At 39.6% G+C, this 26,287-nt stretch overlaps 1 protein-coding gene across 1 annotated transcript in view; it reads left to right on the forward strand.

Annotated features, from left to right (window-relative positions):
* Positions 1 to 26,287, forward strand: part of LOC128737483 (uncharacterized) — an 88,223-nt gene that overhangs the window by 55,610 nt on the left and 6,326 nt on the right. Inside the window, exon 3 of the mRNA XM_053832124.1 lies at positions 8,005 to 8,098. Within this exon, the coding sequence (XP_053688099.1) occupies positions 8,005 to 8,098 (94 nt within the window). The remainder of the gene's footprint in view (positions 1 to 8,004; positions 8,099 to 26,287) is intronic.

Raw genomic sequence — 26,287 nt, forward strand, 5'->3', positions numbered from 1 at the left:
CTACTTATAATAAAAATAAAATTTCAGTAATCTATACCTATAAAAATGGATTTCTGTCTGTCTGTCCTGTGTTCCTTATAGAATCAAAAACTACTGAACCAATCGGCGTGAAAATTTGCAAGTAGAGGTTTTTGGGGCCAGGAAAGGTTTTAGTGATGGTTAGAGACCCCTCCCCCCACTAAGAGGGGGGGCTCCCATACAAATGAAACACAAATTTCTGCATAACTCGAGAACTAATCAAGCAAATAGAACCAAATTTGGCATGTGGGTGTTTTCGGTGACAAGAATTTATTCTAGGGTAATTTGAGACCCCTCCCCTCTTTATAAGGGGAATTATAACTCCTCTCCCCTTTAAGAGGGGGGGTTTCCATACAAATTTCCTCATAACTCGAGAACTAATCAAGCAAATGGAACCAAATTTGGCATGTGAAGGTTTTCGAGGGCAAGAAAATTTTCTATGTTGAATTAGGACCCCTCCTCACTTTAAGAGGGGAGGCTCCTGTACAAATGAAATACCAATTTCCTCATAACTCGAGAACTAATCAAGCAAATGGAACCAAATTTGGCATGTGTGTGTTTTTGAAGACAAAGTTTTTTTCTATGATGAATTGGGACCCCTCCCCACTTTAAGAGGGGGGGGCTCCTATACAAACGAAATACAAATTTCCTTATAACTCGAGAGCTAATCCAGCAAATGGAACCAAATTTGGCATGTAGGTATTTTTGGAGGCAAGAATGTTTTCTATGATGAATAAGAACCTCTCCCCACTTTAGGAGGGGGGGCTCCTATACAAATGAAAACAAATTTCCTCATAACTCGAGAACTAATCAAGCAACTAGAACCAAATTTGGCATGTGGGTGTTTTCGGTGACAAGAATTTATTCTATGGTAAATTGAGACCCCTCCCTCTTTATAAGGGGAATTGTAACTCCTCTCCCCTTTAAGAGGGGGGGCTTCCATACAAATTTCCTCATAACTCGAGAACTAATCAAGCAAATGGAACCAACTTTGGCATGTGAAGGTTTTCGAGGGCAAGAAAATTTTCTACGGTGAATTAGGACCCCTCCCCACTCTAAGAGGGGGGGCTCCTGTACAAATGAAATACAAATTTCCTCCTAACTCGAGAACTAATCAAGCAAATAGAACAACATTTGGCATGTGGGTGTTTTTTTTGGTGACAAGAATTTATTCTATGGTGAATTGAGACCCCTCCCCTCTTTATAAGAGGAATTATAACTCCTCTCCCCTTTAAGAGGGGGGACTTCCATACAAATTTCCTCATAACTCGAGAACTAATCAAGCAAATGGAACTAACTTTGGCACGTGAAGGTTTTCGAGGGCAAGAAAATTTTCTACGGTGAATTAGGACCCCTCCCCACTCTAAGAGGGGGGGCTCCTGTACAAATGAAATACAAATTTCCTCCTAACTCGAGAACTAATCAAGCAAATAGAACAACATTTGGCATGTGGGTGTTTTTTTTGGTGACAAGAATTTATTCTCTGGTGAATTGAGACCCCTCCCCTCTTTATAAGAGGAATTATAACTCCTCTCCCCTTTAAGAGGGGGGACTTCCATACAAATTTCCTCATAACTCGAGAACTAATCAAGCGAATTGAACCAAATTTGACATGTGTGTGTTTTTGGAGACAATTTTTTTTTTCAATGATGAATTGGGACCCCTCCCCACTTTAGGAGGGGGGGTCCTATACAAACGAAATACAAATTTCCTCATAACTCGAGAACTAATCCAGCAAATGGAACCAAATTTGGCGTGTAGGTGTTTTTGGAGGCAAGAATTTTTTCTGTGATGAATTAGGACCTCTTCCCACATTAGGAGGGGGGGCTCCAATACAAATGAAATACAAATTTCCCCATAACTCGAGAACTAATCAAGCAAATAGAACCAAATTCGGCATGTGGAGGTTTTTGGAGGCAAAAATATTTTCTACGGCGAATTAGGATCCTTCCACACTTCAAGAGGGGGGGCTTCTACACAAATGAAATACAAATTTTCTCATAATTCGAGAACTAATCAAGCAAATGGAACCATATTTGGCATGTGGGTGTTTTTGGAGGCAACCATTTTTCCCATGATGAATTAGGACTTCTTACCTTTTTAGGAGGGGGGGGGGGCTCCCATTCAAACGAAATACAAATTTGCTCATAACTTTAGAACTAATCAAGCAAATGGAACCAAATTTGGCATGTGAGAGTTTTAGATGGCAGAATTTTTTTTATGTGGTGTATTACGACCCCTTTCCCTTTTAAGAGGGTGGGCTCCCATACAAATGAAATACAAATTTCCTTATAATTTGAGTACTAATCAAGCAAATGGAACCAAATTTAGCATGTAGGAGATTTTTGAGTCTTGAATTTATTTTATGATAGTTAGAGACCTCTCACCCCTGTGGTAGGGGGATATGGACTCTCATACAAATAAAACAGAAATTTTTGCGAAACTCAAAAACTAATCCAACTCGAGAAATTCGAGACTCTTCCATAAAACATTAATCAATAACAAGACCACAAAAACTATCTATAGTAACACTAGATCATTCAGGACGAGCCGGTCGCGAGTGTTGCCGGTGACCCGCCGTCGGAAGCGCCGCCCACTGGGGGGCTTGCAAAACTCGAGAAGTGACAAAGATCATCCGAGATTCATGATTTATGTACAACACAGGTTAATTTGTGGCAATACGAAGTTTGTCGGGTCAGCTAGTCTTTAATAAAAAAAACAACTCTTGTCGTTTCTTGTCGCCGCAGTTTCTTATAGTGCGCCAGAAAGCTCTAATTGTGTTATATCAAAACACGATTTAAAAGTTTGCTATAATTTGACGTTTTTCGAAAACTACTAATTTTAAAATAGTCATATTTTTAGCCAACCTTTAATATTGTAAGTATATTTTCAACAAATTTGGTTATCCATGTTACTAAATTTATTTAGTATCTGTAGAGAATTTCAAAGAGAAAATGAGAGAACTCGGGAAAGAACGATAGTTTTATTTTTTGCTAAGCAAATATTTATATCGGGAGCATTTGATCATTTTTCCCTAAATTACCCTAAATATGAGTTCTTATGAGTTTAAAACATTTTATTTGTAATAAATATAATCTAGAATTAATTTCAAACCAAAAAATAGTTTTAGCCAAAAATCGCCATTTTCCGACTATAGTAGATTGTGGGAAATGATCCCAAGACGAGCATAAGCCAAGTTGCGCCATAACCCCGTATCACACTGGAAGCTATAGAGCGTGCGGACCAGGTAGAAATGCATCCTTTCCGAACTTTAGGTGCTGCCTGTGGATAAATCTAAGGGGCTTGAATTCTGCAGGATTATGCCAGGAAAAGTAAAGGCGAACCCTCAAACATCTATCTATGTATATAGAAGAGCCTTGTCTGTAGCCAAAACGAGGGGCGCGATATGTATTTTCGTGGTAATAATCGCCCACATTAGGCAAAGACTCAAACCAATCATACCACATTGCATTCAAGACGAGCAAAAGTAATGTAATTGCACCTCATAGAGTTACATAGCGTACCTCCAATTTGCTCTCAATTAGACGCGAGGCGACACGCGCAGATTACAGCTAGTTGTTTATACTGTTGAATTGATAGTGGCAAACGGCTCGAGAAACACTTCTTTCAAAGCTTTTTACTTCTGAAAAGTTACTAAATTTTATGAAGTAGAAGATTTAAGGACAATTTGCATTCCAAAATTTTCTCAGTTTTCGAATGAATGTAATCGAATTGAGCTAGCTAGCACACTTATGTTCGAATCCCGACTGGGAGAGGCTGTTAGAGTCAATATGATCGTAGCAACTGGTCCTGCAATTATCCTGCACTCTAACAGCTGGCTGCGAAGTCTGTCGAATAAAAACAGAAAGTAGAGTTTCGATAACGGAAAGTAGCACCTAGGCTTTGCTTTGCTTTTAGCATACTTTTGTACTTAACCTAGTTTAAGGTAATCAGAACCAAAAACTGACAATGTTTAACAAATCTGTAACGATAAAGATTTGACTATATGTGTAGAAGAATTTTTTCGTCAAAGTAGGTCCTCTATCACCCCCTGAAATATTTGCATCAAGCTACTCTGTATATTTGGTAGAAATATCAAAGGTTTAGAAATGCTTCATTCCGTATTTTTCTGTTTTTATTCGGTAAACTCAGCCTATTTGAAGGAATAAACGTTAGAAACATAATGATGTTTGTCCTTGATGAAGAAATTTATTTTCATATTTAATTTCAAAAATTGAATCAATTTGTCTTTTGCGTTATTAAGAAGAAAAAAAAGTGGAAGGTTGCATCAGAGACCCTACCGCTTGTTGACGGAGGACTTTGCAAAGCTGTTACTTATAAATATGATTTTACTGCGTTCTTGGAGTGCACTTTATGATACGAAAAGTAAATGATTACTTATCGAAGAGTGGATATGTTTTATCCACTCATAACTCAACTATTTTCTAAAAGACCTTAGTAATCGAATCAACCATCGGTTTTTTGCCTTTGTGACAAGTTTTCACCTTAGAAATACTTGTACATTAACCGATGAAAAAATTGTCTTTGCATTGAACAAAATACAGAAAGTAATAGATATTTTACGTAAAGACTACAGCACCTTCAAACTTGATTAAGAATAAAGCAGTCGGTTGAACTAATACTCACCTGATGATATATTTCTTAATAATAAAATGTAAAATGTAAAACAACAAAACATTACAATTGTATTGAAAAATTGACGGAATGGATCGAGCTTCAAAAAATATATACGAAATTCAAAACCAAACTCGAATTGAATAACTGAAAACTGATTTCTATATTAGACACAAACGTAAATGAACAATTTTAATTAATTTCCGTGATACCTTTGCACCTTGATAAGTTAATTTTAGTGAAAAACACAGAATAGGCAAACTTTTTGTGAATCGATTGGTATGTAATCCAGCAAATTCCGTTTAGAATTGACTGAGCTATTACCGTTCCAATTCTATCACTTTCTCGTGTCACGGTCATTTTTGTTTTCGTAGCATGCCACCCTATGAAAGTAAGACGTAGTCCTACGTCAAAATTATTTGAAGTGAGTCAACTCCTGTGCTAATAGAAAAAGTGATGCAACTCTCATCTAATAGATCTTGCGATATGTCGGAAGTACAACGTGCACACGCATAACATCTTTATTGATTTCAAAGCAGCATACGATACAGTTGATCGAGACCAGCTATGGCAGATAATTCACGAACATGGTTTCGTGCGCATCTTGGGGACACTCTTGAGTCTCTTCGAGACACAGCGAGGGTTGGGACAAGATGACGGCTTGTCCTGCATGCTGTTCAACATTGCTCTTGAGGCGATGATCCGACGAGCGTCATCGAAACGAGAGCCACGATTTTCACCAAGAGTAGCCAACTCCTAAGCTTGCAGATGACTTTGATATCATAACAATGAAGTTTGCGACGGCGAAGGCAATCTACACTAGAGAAACCGGAGTTTAGGGGCATTGGAATAGAAAAGGGAGGGGCGAAGATTACATGAAAGGAAGAGGCACAAGGGAAACAACAACAACACAAGTAAGGTAATCCAGTGGTGCATTCAATCGAGAAATCGAACCTACTTTACCCTTCGTAAAACGCTACGATCAAGAAGCATACCTCGCCATACGAAGCTGATATACAAAATCCTTATTAGATCAGTGACGCCGTGACGTTGCTCACGGAGGACGTATGCGTCCTTGCCGTGTTCGACCGGTAAGTACTACAGACGACATTTGGCGGAGTATAAACTGAAAGTAGAGAGTGGTGAAGGCGTATGAACCACGTGCACTGCTTGAAGAGGTTCCAAAAGTCGATAGACTATGGTCGGTCAGAAACGTCATAAGGATGCCAGACGATAGTGCGACTCTTCAACAACCCCACTGGCACAAGATGGCTCGACCAGATCGAAAGTGATTTGCGCCTTCTGAGACGACTGGGATTATTGACGCAAACTATATTCGTAGCTGATAAAAAGCATTTAAAACATTCCTAAACTTAGTTTCTACCGCAGATGCTGTTATTCCGAATCGCACGTATTTTGTACGAGAGCACATTCGTAGTACATTTTGCACCAGAACGCATTTGATGCATGGTTATTGTCCGGCATGATTATCGACGAGGTCGGATCGAGTCGAGATGCATGTATAAATAAGTGTATAAATGTATAAATATAAAAGTAAAATATTTGTGCAATTATGACCCGCTTAACTTAGTCATCGGGATTCTGTGGTTCTGTTCGATACTGCGGTATGATGGTCCAGCCTGAATCCCAGCAGAACGATCCAAGCGGAATCGCGCGAAACAGAATAGTGCGTTCCGGCTCATGGTTGTGAGGAATCGCCAATGCGTATAGAACAACATCGTCGGAAGCAGAGGCACTCAGAAACTGGCGGGCGAGGAGTCGTTGGTCAAATGACAACAAGGCTGGGATACGCCCAAAAACGGTATGTGAACGCACCGACTCATACCGGGTCTGACGATCTTGTTGATCATGAAACATGGAGAAGTCGGTTTTTGCTTGAACCAGTTTCTCTTGAAACAGAAATACCACCGCACGTGGTCTTCTGTGTCCAAGATTTGCCGCTACGCGAGGCAAGATGCCACCCTAGAGTATGGACAACCCAGTAGACGAAATGTGCCGTAAGGAGAGCACCTGGAATGCATTCAACGACACTGTACCGCAGATTATTTTGCAGTTGCAATAAAAGTGAAGATGTGACCAGCAAGCTCTCAACGTCGATCAGCAATCAATTTTGATATTTTAACCACAAAGACAATGTTAAAAATTCGCTCGTAAAACAGCATATCAACATATAATAATTTTTCTATTCGGGCTTAGAATTCAAATTTAAAGTTTTAAAGTTAAAGTTTTTGACCATAATTATGTTGATCGGTCTTCTTTGAGAACACACATTATTCTTTTCCCTTCGTAACCGTCTTATGAGTTACGATTGTTCTTAAAACGTTAAACAGTGCTTGAAAAATAAAGATACCATTTTAAATATTCCGCAAAGTCAAGAAATTTTGTGGTTCTACACTAACTCCGTTGTCGACCAAATTCATTGACCCACTTGTGTGGCAGGGGCAAAAAGTGCCATAAAGTTAACCAACAAATTACGGCTTTTTACTGATAAGAACATTTTGCGACCGGTAATGCGCCGTCGTTGAGTGTTGGCTTTTGGACCCTGCATCCGATCAAATAAGACGCGGCCAGTCAGCAGTCGAAAGAAAGAGGCTTTCAACTGTACGCCGCGGCGGTAGGTTACGAATCGCGCACAAAAACAGTTCCTGAAACACTCGCTCTCAGTTGTTTTGGGTCGCACAAAAGCAGCGACAAAAGGCACCCGAGGACATTAAGCCTAATTAGTGTGGGTTAATTACATTATTTTCTCATTTCCATTCATAAGCAGCGAGCCCGCGAGCAGCAGGGGGCACAACGCAACGGGAGAAATGCGGAGGACAGATTTTACCGAATTTTCCTCCCCTTCTGCTCGAAAGCATGGAAAACAATATGTGAGTGAGGTAGGTAGGTGTGTTTCGAATCGGCATCGCTGCGGAAATGAAAGCCGAAAAATAGAATTAATTTCGATACATTAAATTAATTAGCTTGAAATATTACATTTCGAAATTGGAAGACGAAAGCCAACACCCGGTTACGGCGAAATTGTGGCACGGGACTGAATCGGTTTTTGAATTTTTAATTAGTTTTCATTGTTCTTGTTTTAGAGTAGGTGCGGAAGCCTTCGGTTAGTGGTAAACCAAATCTGGCTGTTCTGCTTATGCTAATGAGAAACAGGGGAGGAAACTGAGATTACGATGTTTTGGTGTGGGATATATTCGACTTAAGTTTGAACTTGATTTGACTAAATGAAAAACTATTTTACGAGCTTCTATAAAATATGATTGTTAAAGAATTGTTGATGCTATCAAAAACCCGAAACTCTAACGATAATCATTTTCTCTTTCCTTTCAGACAATCCACCCAAGGACAAATGATCGTCGTTGGGGATGGAGCACTACTGATAGTAGGCACATTCAAAAGACGAGTTCCTGATCCTGACTTTAAGGTAAAGTTGACCTCAACACAAAACGACGTTTAATTTCGTTTTGCTATAGCACCACACATATTACTAATTACCACTATGGGTTGGTTCCGAAGCGAAGCAACATTTCAATTATTTACCTATTTTGCGACACTGGCAGAATAATTCTGCACTCTTAAACACTGGGCTCCCCAAACCCCATATGTGGTTTCAAAGTGAAACCTATTTTTAGTTTACACTCAGTAGCGGAGTAAAAAAGAAACTCTCTCTCTCTCTACTTTTCCCCGCACTTGGAGCTAGCTTTTTCACATAACTTCTTATCGCACGGACAACTAAACAACTTCTGCGAAAAAAGTGAGATATTGTGCTAAAATAAACATCGCAGAAAAGTGCAACAGTCGATGTCGTTGTCGGTTGTCCGTCCTGCTTTCCTTTTTGCATTGTAGGTACCGGCATTTTTTGTACCGCCCGCCCGCGCCCGCGGCCGACCGACGCGGGTCGACTGAAATGGAACATGCCGCTTCTGATGCGGTGCGGTCGGTATTGGCACCACTTTCGTGCACCATTCGATTGTATCTCGAAAAAAAAAGAACCATCCCACTGACTGTTGCTAGATGAAAGGAAGTTCCACTTCCTGGTGCAAAGGATATTGAAAGCATTTCATTTCCGTTGTTCGGGAATTCTTCCAACCGCACCACCACCGAAGCCGGGTGCGCAGCGCAACACCACCGCCTGCATAACGATGTTTTATTTCTGCTTTGGTTGTCAACAAAAGGATTGGATTTTCCCTTCAAGCCATGGATTTGTTGTTTCGGATTTGTGTTTTCATGTGACTCGCAATCGCAACAGTCGGAACAGAGCAGTAATTGCGTTCGACTGGATGGCGAGTTCGTTACGACCCGTCGAGCGAGCGGAAGGAAAATTATTCCTTCTTGATTCCCCGGAAGGAAGCCTTTGAGTTATTCATCGAGCAGCGAACAACGAGTGCGTAGACTTTATTGGACGTACCGGACTTGGTTGATTAAGTAAGCTGTTATTGCTAAACACTAAACATTGACTCAAACTGAAAATTAATCTAATTTATCGAGCGCAATGTAGACTTTCAACTTTAACATTTATTTTCAGTTGCTTACGTTGCATTAGGTAGCGTAGTAGATTTACTATGATTACGGGAGATTTCAACATAAATTGGCGCGATAACTATAATTCGAATCATTTGAAGCGATTAGCGGAATTCTTTAATTTAAAACAAATAATTAAGGAATATACGCGTATTTCCAGGTTCAGTAGAACTTTAATAGACCACGTTTACGTTAACTTTGACTCTGTTTTGGCAGTGGTGTGCCCTGAGTTAAAAATTACTGATCATGAGACGATAGTAATAAATATTGATCGTAGCATGAACAGTAGTAGTAATCTGGTGGAATTAAAGACCTGGAAAAATTACTCAAAACAAAAGGTATCGGAACTTGTTGCACGAAGCTTGGATTCTCCATTAACAGGAAGCCTTGATCAGAAAACGGCGGTGTTTAATAACACCTTAAAAGCATGTACCAATCAGTTAGTCAAACAAAAATTCGTTGTTATACAGAACTCGAATAGCTGGTACAATTTGGATTTATTGCGTCTTAAACGCAAAAGAGACAAATGGTACAAAAAGTTTTGTAAAACAAATAGAAGTGATCATTGGTACAATTATACCGTTTCGCGGAATATGTATTCACAGTCTCTAAAAAAGACACGGAGTGAATATATATAGAGGAAAATTGATCAACACAAAAACAATAGCAAAGAGTTATGGAGAATACTAAAGTCTTTGTTAAAACCTGGCGATTGTAAGCCGCGGTCCATAACTTTTAACGGCACTGAAGAGCAATCTGAACAAACAATCGCTTCTAAGTTTAATAATTATTTCATCGATAGTGTTTCTTCAATTAATCAATCTATTGAATTAGTTGATGAACCAGATGAAATAAAACAACCGATTGCCACTAACTGTTGTTTTAGCGATTTTCATCCAATAACATTAGTAGAACTTAAAAATATTTGTTTTTCGTTACAAAAAACGACTGGAATTGATAATGTTAACGCTAGAGTCGTACAAGATTGTTTTCATGTCATTGGACACGACCTGCTGAGCCTTATAAATGAATCATTGCAAACTGGGCACGTGCCACATGTTTGGAAGGAATCGTTAGTGGTTCCGATTCAAAAAATTGCTGGGACGATTAAAGCCGAAGAGTTTCGCCCTATCAATATGTTGCACACTTTAGAGAAAATTTTAGAGCTTGTTGTGAAAGGCCAGCTGTTGAACTATATTAATAATAACGATTTGCTAATACCAGAGCAATCAGGATATCGGGAAGATCATTCTTGTGAAACTGCATTGAATTTGGTGTTAGCAAAATGGAAAGAGAATATCGAGCGTAAAGATACTATTGTTGCGGTGTTTTTGGATTTGAAACGTGCTTTTGAAACGATTTCTAGGCCCTTATTGTTGCAAACAATAAAGCGCTTCGGAATAACGAGTACTGCATATAAATGGTTTGAGAGCTACTTATGTGACAGAACTCAAAAGACAATTTTTAATGATTTTATCTCAGATCCCGTGACGAATACTCTAGGTGTACCTCAGGGGAGTGTATTGGGGCCTCTATTATTCATTATGTACATTAATGACATGAGACGAGTTTTACGTTTCTGTGACATCAATCTTTTCGCTGATGATACTGTGTTGTTCATAGCAGCTAAAAATCTCGATTATGCCATAACACACTTGAATGTAGATTTGCGCTCGCTGAGTAGATGGTTGAAATTCAAACAATTGAAGTTAAATACTAGTAAAACCAAATTCATGGTAATATCGCGCAACCGTTTGAATGATCACGTTGATGTAGAGATTGACGGCGAAATCATTGAACGGGTACACGAGATTAAATATCTTGGTGTTATTATTGATGACAAACTCAAGTTCAATACTCATATTGACAATGTCATCAAAAAGATTGCCAAGAAGTACGGGATTCTCTGTCGTTTGAAAAAAGAGCTGAATACTTTTAGTAAGATTCATCTCTATAAATCAATCATCTCTCCCCACTTAGACTTTTGCACTTCCATATTATTTTTAGCGAATGAATCACAAATATCGAGGTTACAGCGTTTGCAAAATAAAATCATGCGTTTAATTTTGCGTTGCAATAGATTCACTTCCTCAACGCTGATGCTGGATGCTTTGCAATGGTTGTCGGTGAAGCAACGAATTGTTTTCTTGACAATGGTGTTCATATTTAAAGTAGTTAACGGATTGCTACCTCGATATTTGTGTGATCGAATTGTAAGGGGTAGTGACATCCATAGATATAATACAAGAAATGCGGCAGAGAATAGAACACCTAATTTTATAACTGGTGTTTCTCAAAATTCTTTGTTCTTTAAAGGAATTAAGATATACAATTCGATACCTAGGCACATCAGACGTACAACGACGCTATCAGAATTTAAGAGACAATGCATTTCACACGTAAAGGCTGTATTTTGAGCTTAAATGATATTTGACGAAGTTCTTGCAACTGATTATTTAATTTTGACACCTGTTATTATAGTATTTTTTTTAGAGATTAATGAAGCACAATGAAACTATTATGTTCGTCATCATGGTGATGATGGATTTTGTAATTGTTAATGTAGTTTAAAAAAAAAGAGAAGTCTTCAAAGGTTTGAGAATCGCGCGCGATAAACAGATATAGAGGACTGATTTAAAAATTTGACTGTTCTTGCTATTAGAAATATCTGACTTAACTACTAGTAGTTGACAAATTCGTGATTGTTCAGGAAGATTTGGATGCTTCTGCTTGTTATTAGATGTATAATTTCCTAGCCAGTCAAGGATTTTTTCGGGTTGGAAATTTTCTTGATTTCCCTGGGTGGGGATGCTCTTATAAGTCTCATACTAAGTTGAAGGTTGGACTTGTGCTTTGCTTGCTGATTACAGCGGGAATGGCCTCGTCGGGACTGCTTCGATTTAGTAGCGGACTAAACTGGGTATCGGCTTAACCTAAATTATATGAACATCTTGGTAACTGACAGTAGGTTGCAAATTGGTACTGAAGATTCTTGGTTTGGCAATAACTTGAAAAATTATATATTTTTAATAGTTATAACTTGTATTTGAATACTATCGAAGGAATTTATATCTGTGTTAAAAACCAGATCGTTTTGTTTGTTTACCTGGTTCAAATGTATATTCACTAATTATCTATTAGATAAATCGACTACCTCAAACCTTTGTAGGGGAACGAGGTGGGCTCCATCATCATCATTAGGTAGCTTCTGGTGGAGTATATGACGCTTCACCGAAAGTGGAAAATTAAGTACCTACAGCTCATGCACCTTTAACGTAACGTGATATAGGTAAACAAAATTTCTAGGTAAATTACGATAAACCGTACCGATAAAACGTACTTAAAGCAGAGCTATTCTGTACTAAATCATCAACCTGTGAAGACATTGTAAAGGTAACATCTTTAAAGGAATAAGTTTAAATCAAACTATGAGTCCGACCAAAATTTTGTTAAGCAGTCGCTTCGCTAAGACCAAATTAAGTATTAACATGTTGACCGGTGTTCGCTTCTATTCGTCTAATTCGTACGAATCGCTTTCGGACCAGGGATTACTGATCAACAGAAAACTACTTCACCAGCTGAGCCGACGCCTTTTCCAACGGAATTCTTTGATTCGTTCGAAAGCCAGAAACATTCGGTTAAGCCGATATCATCCGACCAAGAGATGCATGAAGGTTCGAGCAGGTTTCAAGCTTACCGGTAGGCCGAAAACGATAGCTGGGCGCATTAATAAACGCGGGATACGCCGTAGAGGAGTTACTACCGGCCAACATCGACGTACTGAAGAATCTGGAGTCACTGGAATGCAGTCAGTTAGTCGTCCGACATCTCCGAATCGTCAAAACACTAATCAAGGGTGGCGCAGATCAACACCGGTCATGGTACTTCCAGAGGATTTGGATATAGAGCATACAACGCGAATGGACATGCACATGAATGGATCTGGCCTGAATAATGCAACCCCTGTGTTGGTGGCCAGATACGTTTTCGAAGATAATTGATTAAAGAGAACTTATACAATAAATTAATAACTAGTTTAGAGATGCATATATGTTTTATTAATTATTAGCTGACCCGACAAACTCCGTATTACCACAAATTAAACTGTGTGTTCAGGATTGATCTGAATCTCGGATGACCTTTGTCACAATCTCGAGTTTTGCAAGTTTCAGAGGAGTTCATGGGTGTTTAATATACAAATTTTCCTCACAGTAAAGTAGAAAACAACTCCCCCCATTGCTTAGCCTGATAAAATAAAGCGGATAACATTTAAATATTCGCCATCATTACAAACCATTTCGCCGAATACCATTTTGCGGAACACCAATTCTCGGTTGACCATAACGCGGAATATAGAATTTCGCAGAATACCATTTCGCGAAAAACCTTACGCGGGATGTACCATTTCACGGAAAACCTTTTCGTAGAAAGTATCATTTCGCAAGGGTGACCCAACTGAAGGAAAGTAATAGAGGTCAGTAGATCTAGGAAAAGAAATAAACCTAGATAGAGGTGATCTCTACAGGGGGCTGCCCCCTGCAGTGGCCGGCGTTTCCGACTCGCGGCAACACTCGCGGCCTGTGGCCATCTCGCCCTGAATCATCTAATGTTACTATTGATAGTTTTTAGTGGTCTTGTTATTGACTAATGTTTTATGAAAGAGTCTAAAGTTTCTCGAGTTCGATTAGGTTTTGAGTTACGCAAAAATTTCTGTATTATTTATATAAGAGTCTTTATCCCCCTACCACAGGGGTGAGGGGTCGCAAACCATCATAAAAAAATTTCCTGCCTCCAAAACCCCTCACATGCCAAATCTGGTCCGATTTGCTTCATTAGTTCTCTAATATGAGGATAGTTGTATTTCATTTGTATAGGAGTCCCCCCCCCCCCCACTGTTGAAGAGGGAGGGGATATAATTCCTCTCCCAAAAAGGAAGGGGTCTCAATTCACCATGGAAAAAATATTATAAAATATAAAAACACCTACATGCTAAATTTGGTTCCATTTGCTTGATTAGTTCTCGAGTTATGAGAAAATTTGTATTTCATTTGTATGGATGCCTTCCCTCTTAAAGGGGAGAGGAGTCTCTAACCATCATAAGAACCTTCCCTGGCCACAAAAACCCCTATATGCAAATTTTCACGTCGATCGCTTCAGTAGTTTTCGATTCTATAAGGAACATACGGACAGACAGTCAGAAATCCTTTAGGTATAGATTTAGATTAAATATTACTGGCCAATTATATTCTAGCCTTTTCATAATATAATGTATGCTAGGGGTCGGTTTTAAGTTTTTAGACCGCCTAGAAACCACAGAATCTACTTCGAGTTCGCTAGTATTGATAATCACTTGCCAGACTTACAGAAGCTTCATCAAAGGCATCCAAACTGAATAGGGGGGTCATAAGTCATGAGCAGCGTTTTGAATTGACCAGCTCAGTTTTATCGGTCTAAGGCAATTAGAAAACCGTCTTGAGCGGCAGCTATCTGAGTCGTAGTAAATTCGTAATCCTAAGAAAGATTGCTAATAATCTGCCTTGCGACCTCCCAGTAAGTGTGAGTATTGTATGCGCTAACTTACCGTGACCGCACATAATTGCGATCAGCTCCTAATTCCGATCACTCAACCTAAACGGTCAATTTTTAGAAAATTGAGCCAAAATCTGTAGTAAAGGAGCATGCTTAGTTATTGTGCAATGTGTTTATGTGTCAGTTGTTGAAAAATTGTTGCCTTTGGGGCACCATGCACTTCAAAATAAATTAAATTCGACAGGCAGTAGCGAAAAACGCCATCAAAATGTAAGTATTTTCTTAGCCGAAGTGCTAAGCGCACGATCAAATTTGCTAAGCTCATAGCAGCGTGAAAACATATTACCTTCTTCGGTATTCTCTGATAACAAATAGATACAAGCATATTTAACCGGCCTACATCTAATTTGGCTGAAAAAATGCTGAATTTGAGAAATTTATTCCATTAAAGTGATTGATCGGAATTATGAACATAACTTTTTTTCTGCTTTTAATTCCGATCACTATATCAAAGTTATAAACTCTCAAAATGCTCGTTAACGAAGTTGCTATTTGGATTTTAGGATTATTCGCAGCATGATAACATGGTGGAAATATTGAAATCTTTTGACGTAGAGCTACGTCTTACGACTGGATGTCAATCCAAAAGTCACGAAAGAATGAAAAATTTCGAACGCTAATAGCACTTCCAATTTAAAACGGATTTTGATCATAAACGATGCAGCAATTTATTTATTTATTTATTTATTTATTTATTTATTTATCTGATAGCGTAAGGTAAACCTTTTTGTATGCTATCTCCGAATGTCACAGTTATTATCATATACATAATTTGTATCATTTTATAAATTCTAAATACATTACATACTAACAATTAATTTAATGACGGTTAAAAAACTCTAGGCAGCCCCTCTTAACATCTGCTTCCGTTGACGATTGTTTGACCACAGTGGGTAAAGAATTCCATATTGCAACACCTCGTACGAATAGTGAATTTGAGTAGCTGTTCGTGTTATTGCGCGGAATAATCAGGTTTTGGAGGCGACGTCCTTGAGTTGGTATCAGCTTCTGAAAGAGTGTTGGCGGCGAGCACGATGTGATCAGTTTACGCAGGAACAGGCAGGAACGGTAGGCATATAGAGAATCAAGGGGGCAGCCAATTAGATTTCTCTGCAGGTGACTCACATGAGCATAGCGGCTTAGTCCATACACGAAGCGTACACAAGAGTTAAGGGCAACACGTAGTCTGCTCATGGAATTAGCACTTGGATTGACATGCAATATATCCCCGAAAAGGAAATGTGGCAGTATCAAGGCCTTAAACAGCCTAAGCCGTATGTCGATGGGAGCAGCAGGTGCACAACTATGAAGCGAACGAAGGCACGCGTAGATTTTTCCGCATTGCTGGTTGATAAGGCCATCCCACTGGAGATAAACTTGAAACAAAAAACCAAGGTTCATCGCTCGATCCGTCCAGTCAATAGCTTGGCCGTCCAATATAACAGGTGGCAACAAATCCATTTGCGTAGTATTCCTACGTCGTCCTCGAATAAACATAGCTTTACTTTTAGCTTGGTTAATGTGCAACTGATTTCTTAGTGACCACTCTGCAATTCTGGTAAGGTCTGTATTCACCAAATCGACGAGATCTCGTGAACAAACACCTGGGCGGCTAACATATAACTGTACATCGTCCGCAAAAAGCTGAATGGAACAGTGCCGAGGTATTGTTGGCAAATCGTTCACGTGGCAACAAAAGAGTAGTGGGCCAATCACGGAACCTTATGGCACACCGGAGGTGCAGTAACCTACTTCGGACTGTAAGTCTCCACAGAAAACAATTTGCGTTCGTTCATCGAGGTAGGACTCCAACAAATTCACTGCAGAGCTTGAAAAATTAAACTGCGTTTCCAGCTTCGAGCACAACAACCGGTGAGGAATAGTGTCGAATGCTTTAGAAAAATCAAGTAGAAGTAGTACAGCAGATACTTTTTTGTCTACTGTGCTTGCCAGAGCATCGTACACACGAAGAGCTGCAGTTTGTATGCTTTGGCCTTTACGGAAACCCGCTTGGAACTCCGACAATAAGTTGTTATCCGTAATGTACGCCGACATCTGGTACTTCAACAGCTTTTCGAACGCCTTCGACAAAGCACTCAGTATACTGATAGGGCGAAGGTTTGTAAGCGTATTAATATGAGCTTTTTTCCTTAGCGGTAGCACCTTAGCTTGCTTCCAGCAAGTCGGATATGACGATGTTCTTATAATGCTGTTGAACAAGTGAGTGATTTGGTGCACGAGCAACGGTAAAATTAATTTCAAGAACTTTATCGGCAACCCATCTAGTCCGACAGCATTAGATTTCACGTCCCATATGGAATTTATAACTTCCCAATATTGCACCGGGCGAAACGAGAAACAATACTGTGAATTACTTGTTGTTCTAATATTCTCATCAGTCCCACTGCGAATGTAACTTGACAAGAAGACTTGGTTTACTTCATCGGGATGAAATTCACAAACTGTAGACGATTTATCTTTTCCCGCACCGATGCTTTTCACCCGCTTCCATAGGACTTTGGACGAAATTTGACTATTAAGGAATTGCTGCATGTACTGTGCTTTTGCATTCGCTATCACCGTGTTTGTTCTGTTCCTCAGCACTTTATAACGATGTCTTGCCTGATCCTTTGAATCTCTGGGTGATCTGAGCCAATCTCGGTAAGCTAGGTCTCGTTCCAGCATAGATTTCCTTACTGCGTTGCTAAACCATGGATTGCAAGTCTTCTGTTGATATCCCCTGCGAAGCGGAATGCAGTCATCGTGGATCTGATTCACATTTGAATTAAAAAAACTGACTAGCTCGTTTGGATCCTGGTTATTATAGAAAACATTCCAAGGTATAGACGAAACAGCATTCAGCAAGGCGTTTGCATCAAAATTAACGTAATCGCGATACACGTCAACTCGGTGGGTCGGTTTAGCATCAAAATCCAGTGAACCAAAAATAACATCATGCTGCGAAAGTCCAGGAAAGCCAACTTGATTAAATCGTAGCACTTTGTTACTGCAGCTGGTGATGAACAGGTCTAACTGCGAGCATCCGCTATTGTGGTAAAACGTGGGCTCTTCCCCGATGGATCCCAAGTAACAATTTCAATTTTAAGGTGCACTTGAAGAGGTTTCCAGCATTTGCTGCTTAAAACCGAACTCAAAACTTGTAATTCTACAAAACTGCGATAAAACAGCCATAAAACCCTTATAAGGCGACGGAGGCCCACACTAAAGAAGGTTCTCAAGAAAATTTCCAAAGATCCTTTTAAAACTTGTAATTCTTATCGATATCTATTTATAATGACTTCCAAGAGTCGCTTGAAACAAAAAGAAAACCGCCACAAGTGTTGATGATTTTATGGTTGTCTCTTCAAAGAACACTTGCAAGACATCATACACTTTTCACAGCCTTAAATGTTTTAAATTGAACAAGAGCTATAAGCTATAAGCATACACAGATATTGCTATTTCGAAATGGGTATAAATGAAAATTGAAAATAAAAATGGTAATAAAAGCAGCTGCTTTGTTGCTCATAAATGAGAAATTTTTCATGCCACGCTCGGTTTGTCGATGTTTTGTGACGTGAAAGTTAGAAAATTTTAACGCGCCAGTTATTTTTGCTAGATTATCGAAAAATTAAATTAATAAAAAAAATTAATGATTTCATGAAGAAGTTGATAGCTACCAAATTTTTAACTAATTGTGGCAAAAAGGCTTTTATCTGTCTAAAAATTTATTTTAAAAGATAAGATCACTAATAGTATTGCATAATACCATTTTTCTAAGCGCCCATATGCAATTCACTATAATTTCAAAAGTAATCAAAATAGCCCTGTATGCCATTTTTTCAATGGTTTTATCCAAATCAACCCGAAAGCGCTTATTAGACTAACATTTCTTGCACAAGACAAAGAAAATTTTTCCAAGAGCGCGATAAGTTCATCAATACTTATTGTATTCTTGAAGAAGACAAGTTGCGCTTGACTAAGAATTGTTTGAATTACTTGAGGGCACCAAGTTTTTGCAAGATAACCATTCTAGTATAAACAAAGAAAACATCAACGAAGTATCGACGTAACGTGTTGTTTGTACTGTTTGTGCTGTTTGGACTGCACGACAGTTCCAAGCGTTTAATTTACAATTGGTATTGGTACAATTGTTTTTAAAAATTATGCTTCAACTGCTTCAGTGCCTTCAAACATTTTCCATACAAAAGACATCTGACTTATGAACTCTATATTTAGTTTAAAAAAATACGAAAAGCTCTAGAGGAAACCCGCACCGCCTCTGGAAAATGCATCATTAGCGGCACTGTCCTTCCCCAGTTCAGCTAGTCCTGAGATCTTTATTGTTTTGTGACTTCGCTGATTGTTGATTTGAAAGAGTTTTCAAAATATTACACAGACTCAGGGATGGTTCGATCACTTTGACTCAATTTTGATTCATTTGACAGTACCGTCTTAACGGGGCCAAATATGACAAAGTTACGTATGGGATATTTGTAGAACAGCTTAATATCTATAATTTTGCTGAATAAAGTGTTGCTGTATCGTTTGTAGTTACGGCGCTACAATGCTAGTATCTTATTAGTGACTAAATGAACGTTCATTTAGTCACTGATGAGTTACTAGCGTTGTAGCACCGTAACCACAAACGATACAGCAAAACTTTGTTCAGAAAAATTGTAGATTAAAACTTGTTCTACAAATGTCCCATATATAACATTGTCATATTTGGCTCGGCTGAGACGGTACTGTCAAATGAATCAAAATTGAGTCAAAGTGATCGAACCATCCCTGCACAGACTTTCGCTTAATTTTCGTTTAAAAGATCTGTATTCTTCAATTTTCTCCAGGTTCAGACGCCCATTTTGACAGATTAGTTGTTTACGTCAGAATGTTCTTATTCAAGAGTATAATTTCCCTTTCAAGAATATACGATTTTAAGAGAGTTTTATGGCAGTATTGTTAAGATAAACGAATCTTGCAGAAGAATGTCATAAGTTTTTGTCAAAACTATTGTTAAGTTTTAAGGTGCGTCGTTTTTAAGCAAAAATGAAGTATCCTTTAAAACCCCTTATAAGGTGAATTACACTTATTGATAATTTAGTTTTATAGGTGATTCTTCAAGTCTCCTTCAGTCATACTTCAGAAATGTTAGTCAAATAAGATAAAATTCACTTGAAGAGAAACATTATAAAACCAAACAGACTTTGAAATGCTCTGATAAAACTACTATAAGAAATGAATAAGACCAATTTGCTATTGGATTGTTACTTGGGATAGCATAGCAAAAGTTTCTAGCATACTTTTAAACTGGGCTTGTTTCCTACACACCTTAGTCAAATCGGTGTTAAAATCTCCTATGAGCAGAATGTTATTATATTGTACACTAAGAGTCTCTAATTTGTCGGAGAGGTATCTTGTACAATCACTTTCCGGAGGACTATAGACAACCATTAAAAGCATCTTTTCACCACCCATACGCAGTTCGAGCGCTAAACACGCTAGATTGTACGGCTTTCTTAAAAAGATTGTTTGCCAATCACTATTTAGTGAAAATTACCGAAAACTTAAATTTTGTTCATTTTCATTTTCATTTTTTAACGCATAAGGGGGTCTAGGAGACCAGGTCGCCAGTAAAAAATATCTATACCTTCCATGCTGTGCTAAGGTAGAGGGAGAGGTTTGGCATCTCAGAATAATAATCTTGCTGATCGAGTGAATCCTGGGGCCCGATGCCAGATAGGGAGATGATAGATCGGAGAGTAGTGGATAGCTGAGATAAAGCTGAGAATAGTGTTGAATATATAAACAGAATGAGATTGCAGCGTATAGATGATGCAAATGCCGTGTAGTTCTCAAAATGCTCAAAATGCTGTTGGGACACATACCCTACCTTGTACCTACATACCTATAAAGGGTACCTGGAGTAATCTTCGTTACCAACCTCAGTTTACAGGTCCTATTTCGTATTTTGTATCTGTTCCGTTTAAACTTCCTTCCTTTCTGTCATTTACGTGTTCTAGTCCAGTTGAATTTGCCGCTTGGACGGTCTCGGTATCGGTTACAGGTTAAGCAGATTTTGAAGTAAGATCGATGCCATTGTATTGCTTCTTCGAAACATGTTCATTTTTGTATAATAGAGCAGCGGTTCCCAACCTTTTTTCGCATCACGTACCCCCTGACGGATTTCCCTATACTATTCTGAAGCGAACTAAAGTTTTGGCGCACCCCTGGGGGTTCGCGAACCCCTATTTGGGAACCGCTGTAATAGAGGATCTTAATGCCTTATACTGAATTGACGGTCAAATAAACATTAGCACCACTACGGATCCCTTCTGTCTTGTTTTCTCCATCATTTTCGAAAGAAATTAATGCTTGACTATTGAATAGTAAATAACTGCAGGCAACTAACTGACGCAAAGCAGCAATTGAAAAATTCAAAACTATTCTTGGATAAAAGAGTCACTGATTTTCCTCACTTTGAGAATTGCTGCGTTACTTCACATGCACAAATATTCTTTTAGCCGTGTTTCCTTGTAAGACAACAGTTCCGAAAAAATTCTTGCAGTACCTATTCGCGACTCGTGAAAATTAACGAAAACTTTCAAGCTAAAATTTTTCCAGATATTTTCCGTATGATAGTCTTGCTTCCCAGGCTGCGGACAGACGGACGACCATTACACACGCCATTATTAATGCCTGTTTTCTTATTTTAACATATTACTTTGAGGATTTTGAGTTTTCTCCTAGAACTTTGTTGATAGCTGGATGCGTGTGGCAGATTTCTATACTGATATACTCCGATTTTGGCACTGGTAAAAATCTTCTTTTTTGGTATCACAAAATACCTCCCGTACCAAAAATACGCTACAATTTATTAAGCAAGATAATATTATTACGCTGTTTGTTTTTTCTCACTTTACGCTACACATATATCAATATGGTGTAAAATTTTTTAATATTCGAGGTTTCTTCGCGAAATACAGCCTAACGTAGTTCTACGCCAACTACGCGGTCATATCTGGAACACAAACTTTCTGATTTGAAGGCTGAATGTGGCTCAGTTGTATTATAATTGTAACAATTGAACGAGGATAAAAGAAGGGGAAGGTTTCATAATCCGCTTGTCGTGCTCTAATGATAATAATGATCATTAACGCAAGCAGAAGATGACTGGTAGGGGAATTATCGTCAGACTCTATAAACGCAAAACATCTCAGATCCACCTTCATTTTCGTATCCAGTTAGTACAAAATGACAATAGTTTTATACTTTAACAGCTAATCATGACGTGATCGGAATTAGAATCACCCCTTAAAATTGATGATCGGAATTAGGTGCACTGATACAGCATACTTGAATGCATTTTTTGTAACTTTCGGTTAATAATTTGGGCATTTTATCATTTTTCCATGAAACATAATTGAAAATACTTGCTAAAGACACATACCATGTAAATAAATGTGTAACCTTTATTTTTCAGTAGGGACTCAAAGATGAATCATGCCTTAGGTGATCGGAATTAGGTGCTTTCACGGTATTAAATTACACAATTTACTATTATTTTATGCTTTTTAATCAAATTTGAATATAGCCCCGGTAAATGGGGCAAGTGGGATCTATCGCCATAATTTTGAAAATTCTCCTCCAGATTCATTTCATGTAAATTGATAGGCCTTTTTCGTAATTAATCCTTCGAAGTGATACCACTGAAGAGTTTCTGTGCTGAAAGAATTTTGAAATAATCATAGGTATAGAAAACACAGTGGAATTAACCCAAACTATGCATTTTTTAGGTCCCACTTGCCCCGGTGTACCTTACCTTTAACGTAACGTGATATAGGTAAACAAAATTTCTAGGTAAATTACGATAAACCGTACCGATAAAGCGTATTTAAAGCAGAGCTTTTCTGTACTATGTCATCAATCTGTGAAGACATTGTAAAGGTATCATCTTTAAAGGAATAAGTTTAAATCAAACTTTGTTCAAAATCAAAATTTTGTTAAGCAGTCGCTTCGCTAAGACCAAATTAAGTATTAATATGTTGACCGGTGTTCGCTTCTATTCGTCTAATTCGTACGAATCGCTTTCGGACCAGGGATTACTGATCAACAGAAAAGTACTTCGCCAGCTGGGCCGACGCCTTTTCCAACGGAATTCTTTGATTCGCTCGAAAGCCAGGAACATTCGGTTTAGCCGATATCATCCGACTAAGAGATGCATGAAGGTTCGAGCAGGTTTCAGGCTTACCGGTAGCCCGAAAACAATAGCTGGGCGCATTAATAAACGCGGGATACGCCGTAGAGGAGTTACTACCGGCCAACATCGACGTACTGAAGAATCTGGAGTCACTGGAATGCAGTCAGTTAGTCGTCCGACATCTCCGAATCGTCAAAATACTAATCAAGGGTGGCGCAGATCAACACCGGTCATGGTACTTCCAGAGGACTTGGATACAGAGCATACAACGCGAATGGACATGTACATGAATGGAGCTGGCCTGAATAATGCAACCCCTGTGTTGGTGGCCAGATACGTTTTCGAAGATAATTGATTCATGAGAATTTATACAATAAATTAATAACTTAGATTAGTTTAGAGGATACATATGTTTTATTAATTATTTGAATTAGATATTTCGTACTTTCAATAATAATATCCCTTACTGACGTCAACAGAGACTCTGTTCTGTTTCTCTTAAACAAACAAAAATGACAAACAATCCAAACAAAATTGCACAGTATCCCGCATTTTGCACCTTACTCGACACCGCAGTTTAAAAGTGCGATATAGAGCATTGCACCGGAGGACCTAACCACATTCTCAGACCCCACCATCCCCCCATCTTCAGGGCCTCCCTCGAAGAAGGCCCGTACGCAGTCGGCTGCTACCGCTGACGCAGCTACAGACCGGCTCTTAGAGAGCAATCAATTTTCGGTCCACCCGGCGGACATTGGTAACGGCCTGTTGCCAAAAAAGAACGCGTGCCCCCGCTCTTCACACCTAATAGGAATCTCATCACGTTTGAGGCCGAGCTGATTAAAGAAGGCCTGCGACCGTACCAGTTGTGTAGTGTGGGTATAAAAATCAGGTGCTCCAGCCTGCAACAATTCGAGCAGGTGAAAAAGTTTCTTGACGAAACCCAAACGCCGCACTAGACGCACGACATTCCCTTGACGAAACCACTGAAAGTGGTCCTACGTAGTCTGCCACCAATCGAGGTGGCAATTGTACAAACTGAACTGGAGAGGATTGGACTAAAGCCTCAGGCCATCTGCCCGATGAATCGTCGAGCTGAGGCCAAGGACAGCTCACGAGATCAGTTACTTCTTGTCAAGGGATCCACTACCATCGGTGCATTGCGCAACATCCGGGACTTATTCCGAATCATCGTATGGGAGCCCTACCGCCCGCAGTATCGCGATGTGACGCAATGTACGAAATGCCTTCGGTTTGGTCACGGTACCAAAAATTGCTACATGGGTCCGCATTGCTACAAGTGTGCTGGAGTGCACGCCACTGCGATCTGCATCCATCCTGATGACACCGAGTTAAAGTGTGCCAACTGCGAAGGGAAACATCGCGCCACCAGCCGTACTTCCCCTAAACGATCGGAGTTTAAACGAATTTGGCAGCAAGCGTCAACTAACAACCAGCCTGGTTGCAAGCGAACCGATCGCCGACCTGCGGTCAACACGGATACCAAGTATCCTGCTCGCCGGCCCCGTCGGCAGGTCCCAAATCTGCCTTCGCTTCCTCTCAACAACCAACGAAATCCCGCCACGAATTCAACACCTCATCAAACGGCCTTCAACTCCCGTTCAGCCCAACCTCGCCTCGTTGCTGCAACTACCTTTCCAGTTCGAGGTTCTGCACCTGGTCTGTCGTACGCCGGCGTCGCCTCCCTCCGGTGCGCCCGCCGATGCCCCTCTCACGACAGAAGAGCTCGTCCAACTCATCTCGGAAGCAATCACCATTAAGCGTTCCAGCAAAACTTTAGCTGAGCAGCTCCAAGCTGTAAGCTCCATCGTCAACAAATATGGACCGGGAAGCCTTCTCCATAGTTAATGCCGACGGGATTGGTGGAGAAGGTGAGTCAGACCCGTTCTGTGATCCGAGCCTCTGCCTTTACGGAAGGTGTGATAGGTGGCCGAATACACCCATTAGGGGTGCATTATTGGGTGAACATAGGTTCACCGATCCTTCTTTTGTTTCGTTACAGACCCGCCCTAACCTCATAGCTCTGCCGACGCCATCGAACGCTGAACAAAAGAGGGGGGGGGGGTGTTTCACAATAGACCCTGAATAAAACAACACTACTGGTCTTAAACATTGTTTTATTCCCGTAAGCGGGCCAATTCACAAAAATCCAGTTACAGGTTTACAGCATGTGCGCATTTAATTTCATCGTGCATATTGATATGATAGGTCGATAAAATCAGCGCGCCACTGAAATTTTACAATTTTCGAAAACTGGTTATTTTAACAAATTGAAAATATTCAGTCAGTCAATCTCAATTTCTAGCAAAATCATTTTAGTTGCTTCCTCTGACAGGAAAACCGATTGATAATAACTTTCTTTCCGCAAAACACTTTGCTTTGATGAATTTTTGCTTGCGAGCTAAACAAAATACTAGAATATGGCTTCGCATAAAAAAATGATTTTGGTTTTGAACTTTGGTATTCTTCATAATAGCAGCAAAAAAACTGTTTGGTCAGGGTGTTACCGTTTTAATAGCTCTATAAAACTAGCAGAGTTATTGCGGTTTGACAAGCCGCGATAAGATCAATTTTGATTGGTGCGCCATTTTGTATTGCTACGCCACAGTAAGTTTATAAGAGATGTGGTGCAGCCAATAAGTTTTAACGTGGTAATATAAGCAACCACAATAAATTTGCTTTATTAACTGTTTATTATGGTTTTCCAGCTAGCTATAAGTGTGTTTGGACTCGTATCCTCTTGGTATTGCGCAATACCACAATAAACCCAGAGGTAATGATTAATACCGCAATAAAACCTTTATAAAATTAATGTAAAACCAAATGGCTTTTGAATTGTTACTTGGGCGAAGAAGAAATGAGAATGGAACCATAGTAGCGGCAGACTTCGAGGCAGGTCACTACAACATCCTGTCGCCTTATAGTCGGATTAGAATTTCCAGATTGGGAGTCCACTCCGTTTTTGACATCTTAATGACAAACATGGCCATCTCCGCGGCTGTCCTCTGACCACTACCCGGTGATGCTGAAGCTAATTGCATCTACCGACACGGTGGACAGTTGGCCCCGACGAAACTATCATCGTGCCAACTGGATCGAGTTGAAACTCATCGTCGACGCATCGTCGACAATAATCCCGATCTCGAACAGCCTCTGCATAAACCGGAACTGATCGATCAAGCGCTGAAATCCCTCCAGCGAGCGATTGCCGTTGCCCGGGTAAGTGCGGTCCCAGAAAAACAACTGCAGGTGAACACCTCTCTTCAAATAGATTCCATCACC

This window comes from Sabethes cyaneus, chromosome 2 (genome assembly GCF_943734655.1).
Source record: "Sabethes cyaneus chromosome 2, idSabCyanKW18_F2, whole genome shotgun sequence".
In the NCBI taxonomy this organism is placed as follows: Eukaryota; Metazoa; Arthropoda; class Insecta; order Diptera; family Culicidae; genus Sabethes; species Sabethes cyaneus.